This window comes from Carassius gibelio, chromosome B14 (genome assembly GCF_023724105.1).
Source record: "Carassius gibelio isolate Cgi1373 ecotype wild population from Czech Republic chromosome B14, carGib1.2-hapl.c, whole genome shotgun sequence".
Lineage (NCBI taxonomy): Eukaryota > Metazoa > Chordata > Actinopteri > Cypriniformes > Cyprinidae > Carassius > Carassius gibelio.
In genome coordinates, this window is record NC_068409.1 from 8,908,807 (window position 1) to 8,921,781 (window position 12,975).

Genomic DNA, 12,975 nt, shown 5'->3' on the forward strand with positions numbered 1-12,975 from the left:
TATCACTGCTTGTATCTCATCATCATCCGCTCGGTCCTAAAAATAAACCCTGTGGTCAGTTTATTCTGAACGTCTAACTGTGAGATTCATTTCCTCCTTTGACTTCATAAAACACTTTCATATTCAATTGCCTGATCTTCAGTAAGTCCGAAGGTTTTTAGTTAAGTTACCTTGAAATAAAAAAGGAAGTGATACTGAACATTTATCTGTTTTGAAAAAGATAAGAAAGATTGATATCATTTAGAGAAAAAAAGGCAGATTAAGATATAAGACTATTAAAACATAAACATCTGAAAGCAGGACTCTTTTGTGGTGAACTATAGATACTGTATTATTAATTCAGTGAAAATGATCTGAAAGAAGAAGTGCATGAGTCAGACGGGGACGTGAGCTACATTTCTCACAATGTGTGCAGCCGTTCTGCTCTATTGCAATTTATTATGCAGAACAAAACTGTTTTCAGTCATGTTCAGTGCAATCTGAATAGCACTCGTATACAATTTTCCTGTTTTATTTCATTGTTTGCACTATTTCTTTTTAGTATAGACTCATATAGTAGTATATAAATAATACTAAAATAACACTGCAAGCTGCATCACACTTCAGTGCAGATTTACTCTTCATTTATTCTGCTCTCACACAAAAAACTAACTTAAGAACTTTGATTAAAAAAAAATTAATTGAAAGGTGAAACAAATTATCTAAAATTTAAATGATCAGAAAGGTTGCATTACTAACTGAAATTAGGAAGTAAATTAGTTAAAAAGAAGCTTAATGGAAATAAACACTTATGTTTAGCTTTTTTATATTTATCCTTATATTTATCTTATCTGTATCTTGATTAAATAAAATTGACTATGAAATGAAACAAATATATGTTAAAAGTGAAGCTAATTAAAGCTCATTTTGAATACATTTTGAATAAAACGATTAAATAAATAGTTTCTTAAAAATCTGACTAACTTAATACATGGGTCAACATGCTATTTTTATGATGATGTTTGGAATCATATTTATTGCAATATGATTAAATATGTTATAATTTCAGTAGTATTTTGTGCCTTATTTTATTGGCACTTCAACACGTTTATCTTTAACTTGTCTACACAATAAACTTAATATTCTAATTTCATATTCATACCAAAACACACAGAGATCATTCAGACAGAATTGAAAACATTCAAGTTTAATAAATAATTGATTTTTTTTTTCTGATTTTTGTGGATAGTGTCAATCATTTGTAAATAAAACAATGACAATATTTGGAAACAGCATGTGTTTATTTACAGTCATAAGCACTGTAATATTCATGCTGTGAGTTCAAATTAAAACAGAAATGGTGTCACACAGAGGACTTTCTGGAGATATTATTAGAATAAGGGTTAGACCAGCACTAATAACTAATATGCTGCGTATGTTTATTTATTCTGACACAGATCAGAAGAAGAGATCTTCAGTTAGGAAGGTTATTGGGTTATTCCCATTTAATATAATCCATATGGACTGATTGATCGCCAGGAGCTGAAACTAATGACAGGATAAAGGACTGGAGTTATTCTCTTTATTTCTAGAAGAGATGATTCACTCTGGAGAAACAGAGACACACACTGTATTAGTACATTAAACAATGTTAAGTGTTTTTCACATTAAGCGTTTTAGAATGTCCCGAAGAATCTATAATCGACTGTAAATGATACTCACCGAGAAGCTCAGCATCTGGGATTATCCATCAGCAGAGAAATGCATGAAACAAACACAGAGAAAGATGTCAATACTACTTTATTATACAAGTTATTAACTTAATAATGCATTTCTAGTTGTTTGATCATAGTATGTATTTTTACTGTATGTGCTACTTCTGCACTCATTTATTTTTTTTTTCTAATTGAATTCAACTTCTTCATTACAAATTATATTAGCGGCTTTTGTTACTGAGTGTAACCTAAAAGTAAAACTATTAAAAACCATTTCTGGTAATTAAAACGAAAATCAGAAGTTAGAAAAAAGCAGCCAGTGTTGATGAGGTTAGCAACAAGAGTCGAAAATCAATTTAATCTTGTCAATGGATTATTTATTTGATGTAAATATTGAATGGAAAAACTTAAGAAACACTGTAAAAAATGACCGTGATTTTAACTGTAAAAAACTGTGAAAATGCTACGGTACAAACCTGTTTACTGGTTAACGGTAATTTCCTGTAAACTTTACAGGGAAAAAACGTAAACTTACGTTCCCAGAATTCTCTGCGTTGCATTTCAAATTTTGTTTGAATTTGATGTTTTTTCTTTGAAATAACTATGTTTCTTCTTAATTTTTTCTCATCTGTTATGTTTATTTGGTTTGTATGTTACATAAAATGCTGTTAAATTAATGTTTATTGTAAATTTCAGTTTAATGAGTCTCAACCACAGCTGCCGGTTTTTTACCGTATATTTTACGGAATATTTTTAACAGTGAATGTTGCCTTTGTAATTAACTGAAATCAAGTTTAAGTACTAAAATTAAAATAAATAAAATAAGAATATATTAAAGATAATATATATAACAAATACCAAAAGTAATAAAAGAACATTGTGAAATTAATGAAACTTTGATAAAAATTAAAAAGAAAAAAATGCTAATTCAAAATATTAATAAATACTATAGTAGTATATAATAATTATTTTTTACGTTTTAGTCACAAAAAAATAAATAAATAATTGCTGAATGGGAAACCTGAACCTGTGCTGTAAAACTAAAACTAAAAAAGAAACGGAAATTTTGTTTTTGTTTTTTGTAAACAAAATAATTCTGAAAACAAAATGAAAACTTGAATAACCCTAATGGTTTTTAAATGTTGCTTTGGCAAGTAACTAAAATAAGTTGAAGTACTAAAATGTAAATAAATAAAATGGTAAATTAAAGGTAAATATAATTATAAAAATAATAAACATAACAACACCAACAAAAAAAACTAAAATGAAAACCAAAAATAATCAAATGAAAGCTAATCCAAAATATGAATAACTATGTATATGAATAATGATAAACACTAATTGTAAAATAACAGTTTGAGTGAGAGCCAGGGGCGCCGGACTGGGGGTAAAACCAGTACTGATTACCAGGGCCCTAAAGGAAGAGAGGGCCCTTGAAAAGTGGGGGTGGGGGGTTGGGGCATTAGGACTGCCTATGCATAGGGCCCGGGGGCTTGTGCAGCGCCCCTGGTGAAAACACATGTATATTCATTGGCTGTGAAGTCCGCTGGCACCTTAGCTGCACTGGGGGAGTGGGCCTCCACGAATGCGTGTGTCTGGGATCTCGTGGCCGTCTTTATCCACACACCAGCAGTATCCGGTGCTGTGCCAGCACTGCATGGGCAGATAGTTACCCTGCTCATCACACTGAGGCTTGAAGAACCCAGGTCTGACCTCCTTCTGAGACTCCAGCTGACACTTACCCTGAACCTCCACAGCTGCGGGAGACACGAGCGCGTGTGTGTGTTACACAGAGATCTGAACGGATCTGTCTGTGTGTGTGTGAGTGTGTGTGTCTCACCTGATTCAGGAGAGCTCTTCACCTCCTCGTCCATCAGCAGTGGCAGGCTCCTCATCGGCAGCTGCATCTGCTTCGGCATCAGTCTGGAAGCTTTTCACAGAATGTGGAGATTCAGACCACGTCACATATTCAGACTGTTTACAGTTTAAACATAGAGTTACTCATATTTTACATTTTTATATTTATTTATATTCTATAATAATACAGTGTATTTTATAGATTATATATGTATTTACACATTAATTATATTTGACTTATTATTATTTTTATTTAGTTCTAGAATATAGTGTGTGTGTGTGTGTGTGTGTGTGTGTGTGTGTGTGTTTGTGTATAGACACGCACTTTAAATTATATTTTCAGTTTTTATTTTAGTTCAAGTTTATAGATTTTCTCATGAAATTGTCATTTTTATTAGTTTTCTTTAATTCAGTAGCTTTTATTTTTATTTCATTTTTTGTACTTATTTTATTTCAGCGAAACATTTGTAAAAGTTTTTCATCCAAAATTTCAATTTAAATGTTTTGTTATATTTGTTGTATATGTATGTTGTATACATATATAGTTTTAATTATATTAACAACACTGGCTGCTAATTCATAATGAAAAACTTTAATTAAATAATAAATAAATAAAAAAAGCAACAAAACAAACCAACTATTATATATGAAAATATAACGACCCTAATAAAATGAATATTTGTAAAAACAATATTTGAATATTTTATATAAAAATAATCTTTAAAAAAAAAAAAACTTAAAATTTAAAGCTAATTTAAATACTTATCCTAAAATAATATCTAAATAACTAACAATAATTAACATTTATTTCTATTACCATTTTTTTTTTTTTTACCAAGACTGGCTGATGATATCATTTGCACTGAAAAACTTTATTTATTTTTTATTATATATGAGTTGGTGATTTTACCATCCTGTCCACTGCCCTCTCTATGGTTTGTGAAAGCTGGTCGCAGTTTCTAAAAAGAAAAAAGAAAAAAGATTGAGATATTCCAAACTAAAAGCAGCCATGCAGGCGTATGGATGAAGATTAGGATTGTCTGTTCAATCTCACAGTGAGAGGAACGCTGCTCTTCTTGCTGGAGGTCTGGTCAGAGGACTCATCGGGGAAGCCCTTCAGGAGGGGCAGGCTGTTCATGGGAAGATGCATGGCCTTTGGAGGAGCGCCTGGGACAACAAACACAGACCAACCATAAGAACAGGATTCATTTAACTCTTCAACCATGTGATGCAAGGAGAACTCAATCTATAGTTCCTGAATAATATGCATGAATAATTAGGTGAAATGACTTGTGTTACAGTAAATGAGTTGTGCGTGAAGTTTAGTTTGTGTAATTCATTGGGCTGTGTTGCTCACCGGACATCTTTCTGGTGAGCTCCGCCTTCAGCTTCTCCTGGCCAGTGGTCAGAGCACTGATGTGTTCCTTCTGACCCCAGACGAGGTACGCGGTGAGCGCCTGTCCCGCCAGCAGCAGACAGGCCAGAACCGTCAGTCCGGCCACCTTCAGTGCCTTTCCATTGGCGCCCCTGCAGGAGACGCCACACAACAAACACCTCAGACCTTCTGCTCTTCAGGGGCATTTCTCATGCTTGTTTGTGTGGGCGTTGATTGTTTTGAAACAAATGGTCATCTATCTAGCACAGAAACTGTAGTTCCCCTCAAAATGAAAAGTTCCAGTGATTCACGATGTGCATGTTTTGAAACTTTTGAGACGCTAGGGATTTTTTTGTAGGTGATTTTCTGTTCAACTGATTTAAAAAGAGAATTCCATACTTCCTCATTTGTAAGCTGCGTGGGTAAAAGCATCTTCTATATTAATAAATGAAACTGTAAATGTAATGGTTTCATTTTTTAAATTATGTTGGCTGGTTTGGGTTTTTAGGAGAACTGAGAATAAACAAATAAATAAAAAAATACCCAATGCAGGGTTATAAGTAAGTTAGTTCTAATTAACTAAAATGAAAACTAAAACAATAATAAAAAAAGTTCCTTAAAATAGAAGTCAACAAATATAATATTTTATTGCAATATGTCAAGATATTTGTTTTTATTTTGTTGACTTGATATAGGCTACTAAAACTGAAACTGAAAATAACAATTATTCATAACAATGTATACATATTTTTAAATAAAAATAACAAAATAGCATAGGATATTACTAAAACTTTAGAATGAAAACAGAAAATATTAACAGTCATTAAAAAATGCATTAAAAAAAGTATCTTGATGTTTCTCAGTAACTCACTTATATATAAAGTCTATTTGATTGTAACGTAGTGATATCTAAATAACTAATAACTGAATATATTGAAATGATTAAGTATGATATTTATTTAAAAAATCTTCCTTGTCGCTCTATTACATAAAAACATCCAATCAATAACATCAGCGCGTGTGACGTCACCAGTCGCTAGGTAGAGTTTGATTCCCTTCTTTTCCGTTTTTCATTGGAATTTGACACGAAATGAGCTACTGTACTGAAACAGTTACTTGATTATTCAGGATCATTAACGATGTTTTAATTTGCACAAAACTGTATTTGAATACACTACCAAAAGAGAGTTGTGCATGCAAAAACGGAAAAATAAAAGTTCTGCAGAATAGTTAAAAGCAGGAATTCTTTAACATTTATGCTATATTATAATTACCACCATGCACTACTGGAATGTATTAATATATGCAGTCATAATAATTTTTATTTTTTTATTTATTTATTATTATTATTGTTATGTCCCAAAAACTTTACCTTCTGCGGTTCACGAGGGTCTCCTGGCTTGGCACGCGCTGAAGCAGCGCCTCGTTTTGATGATCTTCCATCACTGGCGTGTCTCTGTGTGTTTACGTCTCTAACACTAAATGGAACTCTCTGTAACTCCCCAAAGGTTTTTATGCGCCTCTGGAAGCCACTTTTCCGGACGGAAAGTCCCAGATGTGAATCTGAACCTGATTTGGGTTCTCTTCACATCTCAAATGTGATTGGCTGTCGTGAAGAGCGTCATTAGTTGATGGAGAGAAGAATACTTCAACCTGAATATAAATATGAGAACTAAAAGTGAAAAGAAACATCCCCATTCCTAAATGATCTAATACAGAATAAATCCGTATATTTAAGAGACGGATTTGACCCACATATAAGGTTATTATTTCCAGTAACTCTTATAAGTAGTCAATTAAATCATTGTAGAGTATGTTTAGAAAATATGCAATCATATTTGTAAAATATACGAATCAATCTGACATTTCTAATTCTTCTATTGATATCTTGCATTTCTAAATGTACATTAATGATAAGTACATAATGAGTATTATGAGTGATGTTTAATAATAAAGTTTTAGCTGGCAGTCTTTACACAGCTAAAAAAAATGCTAAAGTGGTGTTATTTTGAAATAAAATAATAAAGATGATGAAACGTGAGGGAATTAGTGCAAGCTCTGCCAGGATACAACTGATTCATGCATCCAGTTTCTCTGATTGGAGAACTTAGAAGTTGACTTTTTTTTTTTTTTTTTAAGAAAATGTTTTGGTTTTTCCTGAAAGGCAGAACTGAGAAACCAAGAATCCTTTCCAAATATCAAATGTGAAGTGAAATCATAGGCTACATGATCTCTGATTTATGGCTTGCTTTATGGCCTAAAGTTGCTTCACTAAATTACAAATAAATCGTAATCATGACAAACTATATCATTGGAAAGGTCTTAGACTCCCAAATAGATATTTTACCAATGCTTATTTTTTTGTTGTTTGTTTTTTTGCTATACATTATGCAGGAAAAGTAATAGATTAATTTATGACAAGGGTGTACCTGAAAAATATATCATAACAGGAGTTCTGACATTTGTTAAAAAAAGTCTTTGTTGCCTTTTTCCCCCATCATGCTTTAGAAATCCATCAAAAATGATATATCAATCAAAAGCTTAAACTCTCAAAATTCATCCTGTGAAAACAGTTTTAAAATTGGACACTGCATTACCATGAAAAAGGTACATAAATATCATGTTACAAAATGTTTTCGTTAATGAATTATGACAATTTAAGTTTGAATTGTGCACTTTCATGGCTGTTCAGAAATGGAAGTGACAGATAAAGGGTTAATGCACAAGATAACCACAGCAGGGTTGTGTTCTTGCAAAACAGATCTAAATAACATCTCTAAATCAGTAAAAATAAGGAACAATGTACTGTATGATTACAAGGGAGTTTTACAGGTGTTTTACCTGTATTTTTCATTTGACACCACATTGCATTGTGTTTTAGGGTTAACAGAAATGTCCATAAATTTTAGTTTTGTTTTTGCTTTGTTTTGTTTTTACAGTGTAAGCTTTTTAAGCTGACTAAAAAAAAATTATATTATTTTTTAAACAAATACTTACTGATACTTTATTACCAACTATATTGATAGATATTGCATGGAGTAAATATTTAACTAGTTACCTTTTTTATATATTGATTCAGCCACATCTTCTTCTTTTTTATTTTACAGTGTAAGCTTTTTAGTTATATATATATATATATATATATATATATATATATATATATATATATAATTTACAACTGAAGTTATTATATTGTGTTTTGTATATTGTATTATATTGTTATTTTATTGTGTTATGATATGTTATTATACAAACACCTTATGTTTTTTCCATAACAGATCAAATGCAATCCATATTTACTGTATACTTAAATAAATACTAAAGATTATTCTCTTTTTTTAGATTTGCTGTTGTCACATGATAGTTAGCGCACAGTGAATTCTGAAGAACCTGACAAGAAATACATTTCATAATTTTAAAGACAATTGTAAAAAACATAAAAGCATAAAAACATAAACACAAAAACAGAGTGTTGTGTTTGTAACTCTTATACAGTAGATGAACTGCATTCAGAACTACACACCTAAACAAACAAACAAACAAACACATTTTCTTCATAATATAAGCAATTTATCTTTCCCTTATGCAACAACAACAAACATATTTATAAAAGTGATCAGTCACATGTTCTCATTTCTTTTACATTCACTGTTATCATCATCATCATCATCATCATCATCATCAACATCAATGTCATCAGTAATGCTGAAGATATAAACAGACTCCTTCACTTTCCACTTTCCCTCAGCAGATCCTCATATACTGAAAGCAGACATGTGAATCACCGGCCTGAACTCTCCCTTATCGCTTCCTCTTCTGTTCTTCCTCATCAGTTTCCAATGAATTACACAGAAAAACAGATCGGCATAATAAGCCCTTTGACTTCATTTGGTGCCAAACAGAGGCATCAAATAAGCATCAAGTACATAGAGAGTATACTCAAGAGTGAATAGAAATTAAACTTTACAGATAGATATGAAGATATGAAAAAACAAACAAACAAACAAACAAAAACTTCCCCAAATGTTTTTTTTTTTTTTTTTTTTTTTTTTACAAATTGATTCTTATAAAACGAGAACTTTTTAAGTTCTTTAGTTCTTTATATTTTTGGTGTCTTAAAAGAAATTTAGACAAAATATAAATAAAAAACATATTCAAATAACAATTTGATAACTTTATGTTGCTTTTAAGCCTACATGTTTGCTATTTCATCAGCTGTGTTGCACTTCATACTTGTTTTCCTTAATACATCCAGAAATGTCTATAAAAGGCATTAAATTAGACTTACATTGGCTGGATTTCATTTGACCCCCATATAAATACACTATATGGACTATATTACCCCATTATAAAGACACTATAGAGACACTATATGCACTATATCACCCCACTGTAAAGACACTATAAAGACACTATATGTACTATATTACCCCACTGTAAAGACACTATAGAAACACTATATGGACTATATCACCCCATTATAAAGACACTATAAAGACACTATATGTACTATATTACCCCACTGTAAAGACACTATAGAAACACTATATGGACTATATCACCCCATTATAAAGACACTATAGAGACACTATATGCACTATATCACCCCACTATAAAGACACTATAAAGACACTATAGGGACACTATATGCACTATATCCCCCCACTATAAAGACACTATAGAAACACTATATGGATTATATTACCAGGGCCGGCCCTGACCAATTTGCTGCCCTAGGCAAGATTTTACCTGGCGCCCCATGCATCACAGCCCATTTCACCCTGTCATTGTGTTCATGATTTAGCATATATATACACACACACACACACACACACACATTACAGCAGAACTGTTTCCAACACTCATAATAAATCATCATATTAGAATAATTTCTAAAGGATCATGTGATAGACTGGATGTCACATGTGACACTGAAGAATGGAGTAATGATGCTGAAAATTCAGCTTTGCATCACAGAAATAAATGATAATTTAAAGTATAATAAATTGAAAACAAATTATTTTAAATTGTAATAATATATCACAATATTAAATTTTTTCTGTATTTTTGATCAGATAAATGCAGGCTTGATGAGCAGAAGAAACTTCTTTCAAAAACATTAAAAATAGTAATGTTTCCAAACTTTTGGCCTGTACTGTATCCCCCCAAAACTGCACAACTGTAGAGTAAAACATTAATAAAAAAAAGTTATAATAAAAAATGCGTCTTAAAACTGACATGATTGTACAAAATCGCAGTCTGGGGACTCAGAACTCACAACAACTGCTAACATTAAGTTTAAGGTAAAAATAACTGCCATGAAATTATAGTATCTTACTCCTATGCAATAAATTGTTCTTTCACTACATCTCTTTACCTCTGTCTTTATCCTCTTCTCTTCTTTTTGGCACTGTATCTATCGCAGACTATGCTCATTTATAATGTGTCATGTAAATTCCGTCACAATCAGGAAACTTTCACCGTGCCTAGAACTGGCGCGAGCTGCCAGGCCCGTTTCTACGAGCTGTGTGTTAACAAAAGCAGTGCTGTCTACATTGGATGCGGCGTCGGGCACGCTACACAACAAATTACCAACAACTGATCGTGCGCGCGCTCGGTTTCTGACGCACTTCAAGCACTCGATGGGCGGGGGAAGATTGAAGAGCCGGACTTTTTTTTTTTTTTTTTTTTGGTTTATTTGGTAGTATTTCGAATTAATGGTTTTTAAATAGTAGCCTATTATAAAAAAAAAGTAAAAAAAAAAATAAAAAAAATCACTCGTTCACTCATTCTGGCGCCCCTATGGATGAGTGGCGCCCTTAGCATTTGCCTATACCGCCTATGCCGCGGGCCGGCCCTGTATATTAGCTCACTATAAAGACACTATAGAAAGACTATATGGACTATATCACCCCACTATAAAGACACTATAAAGACTCTATATGTACTATATTACCCCACTATAAAAACACTATAGAAACACTATATGGACTATATTACCCCACTATAAAGACACTATAGAAACACTATATGGACTATATTACCCCACTATAAAGACAGTATAGAAACACTATATGGACTATATCACCCCATTATAAAGACAACACTGTTAGACCTTACCAGGTTTTTTAACAGTAAAATACTGGCAACACTTGTTGCCAGCTAGTTGCTGTAATTAATCTTTAACAGTGACTAACTGGCAACAGTGTTGCTAGTATTTTACTGTAACTGAACCATTACGGTGACTAACTGGCAACAGTGTTGCCAGTTATATACTGTAAATAAAGAATTACAGTGAATAACTGGCAGGAGTGTTGGCAGTTATTTACTGTAATAACACGAAACCACTCAGTATAATACTGCATATAAATTTATTGTATATAATATTTTTGTAACACCAGAATGACAATATTTTTATTTTATTTATTTTTTAAAGAGAATGCATACAAAATGTTCATACAAATATACTTTATTAATTTGGGAAAAACAAATACATAACATGAAATGTATCACAAAATTAAACAAATCAGAACATATACTAAAATGAAAAAAAAAAAAAAAAACCACAAAAACCCAAAAACAACCACATTATCTATAGAATTGTCTAAATAACATCTTACAACATCAGTAAAAATTATAAACAAAATACAAGTATTTTGATTCCTTTATCAATATAATAAAACAAGTAAAATAAATAAACAACAATGCCAGTGTATTTTAGTAACTTAATTAATCAGGCATATTTTCAATAAAAGCAAATGAATGAAATCAACATTTACAATAAAATTATAACCAAATAGAAATAATGTTTTCTTACTTTACAATATTACACACACACACACACACACACACACACACACACACACACAAAATATGTAGTGGCAAAATATAATACTCAGTCACCATTGACCCACATGTTGTTCCAAACCTGTAATAATTCAACAAAAATTAAATGACCAGTTTATGTCTTTATAATACTGCTTTTGCTTACTTAATTAGATGTTTTCTATTCAAATTCGGTAAGGCTCTGCAAAAATGTATGGACATGTGGATTCACATTTTGAACCTTTCTTTTAACTGTAGACTCAGTATTGCGGCTGAAAAAAAAAGAAATATATATATATATATATATATATATATATATATATATATATATATATAAATACATGTATTATGAGAACCAAGTACAACAATAAATACATATTGGCAAAAAAGATATTCCTTAAATAAAACCATGATTGGACATAATGATTTCTAACACTTACCTTTGAATAAGCTCAAGCATGGCACTGGCTGACTTCTGGTACTCAATATTAAAATAATAAAAGCAACCAAAAAGCACAGAGAGTGCTGCAGCAAAATCCAGCTTCTCTTCAATGCAATGTTTCACTTTCCCCTGAATGCTGACCATCCACTTAGATGAGGTTAGAAGTTTATCTCCTGAAAACTTAAAAGTCACCATGAAAACTGCAAAAAAACATATAGGTTTACAATATATTTTATGCTTACCAAGCATGATGAGCCTTGGTATGGCTGGTAGGGTTTGGTCAGTCTATATATATTCAGAAGTTTTCTTGAAAACAACAAAACAACAACAACAACAACAACAACAAAAGATTGCTCAGCAAAAACGTAGCAATGTTCCCTTAGTTTTATTTAATTATTTAAATAAAAATTAGTGCATTAAAGGGAGTGAGCAAACTTTTCTACCATCTCATATTAATTCGCAAGTGGAAGCACAGCTCTGAAAAATTACAAGCCACAAATGCACACCCTAGGACCTGACAGTGGAGGTTCGCCTGTGGAGGCCTATGTATAATGTTATCTTGTTTTTGTGACTGCCTGTGATTTCTGTGCATATGAGACCTATACAAGGAAAATTTCTTAAATGTACAAGGGCACTTCTGCATTCCACAGGCATATTGAAAGTCTGCTCTATGTTGGTGTCTTTCTATATGTGCATTAAAACACTAAGTTGGTGGAAAGGCACATTGCACAGTTTGCATCTGTACATTGTGTTAAATGTTTAAATAAAACATTACTAAATAA

At 31.8% G+C, this 12,975-nt stretch overlaps 1 protein-coding gene across 1 annotated transcript; it reads right to left on the bottom strand.

Moving 5' to 3' along the window:
* Nucleotides 1-1,261: 1,261 nt before the first annotated feature.
* On the bottom strand, nucleotides 1,262-6,492 carry cd74a (CD74 molecule, major histocompatibility complex, class II invariant chain a). The gene is made up of 8 exons (XM_052573600.1): nucleotides 6,299-6,492; nucleotides 4,909-5,078; nucleotides 4,606-4,718; nucleotides 4,462-4,510; nucleotides 3,535-3,624; nucleotides 3,248-3,451; nucleotides 1,702-1,716; nucleotides 1,262-1,586 (listed from the first exon to the last, which is right to left on the bottom strand). The coding sequence occupies exons 1-6, from the start codon at nucleotides 6,367-6,369 to the stop codon at nucleotides 3,249-3,251; spliced, it is 696 nt and encodes a 231-aa protein (XP_052429560.1). The 5' UTR covers nucleotides 6,370-6,492; the 3' UTR covers nucleotides 1,262-1,586; nucleotides 1,702-1,716; nucleotide 3,248.
* Nucleotides 6,493-12,975: the final 6,483 nt, after the last annotated feature.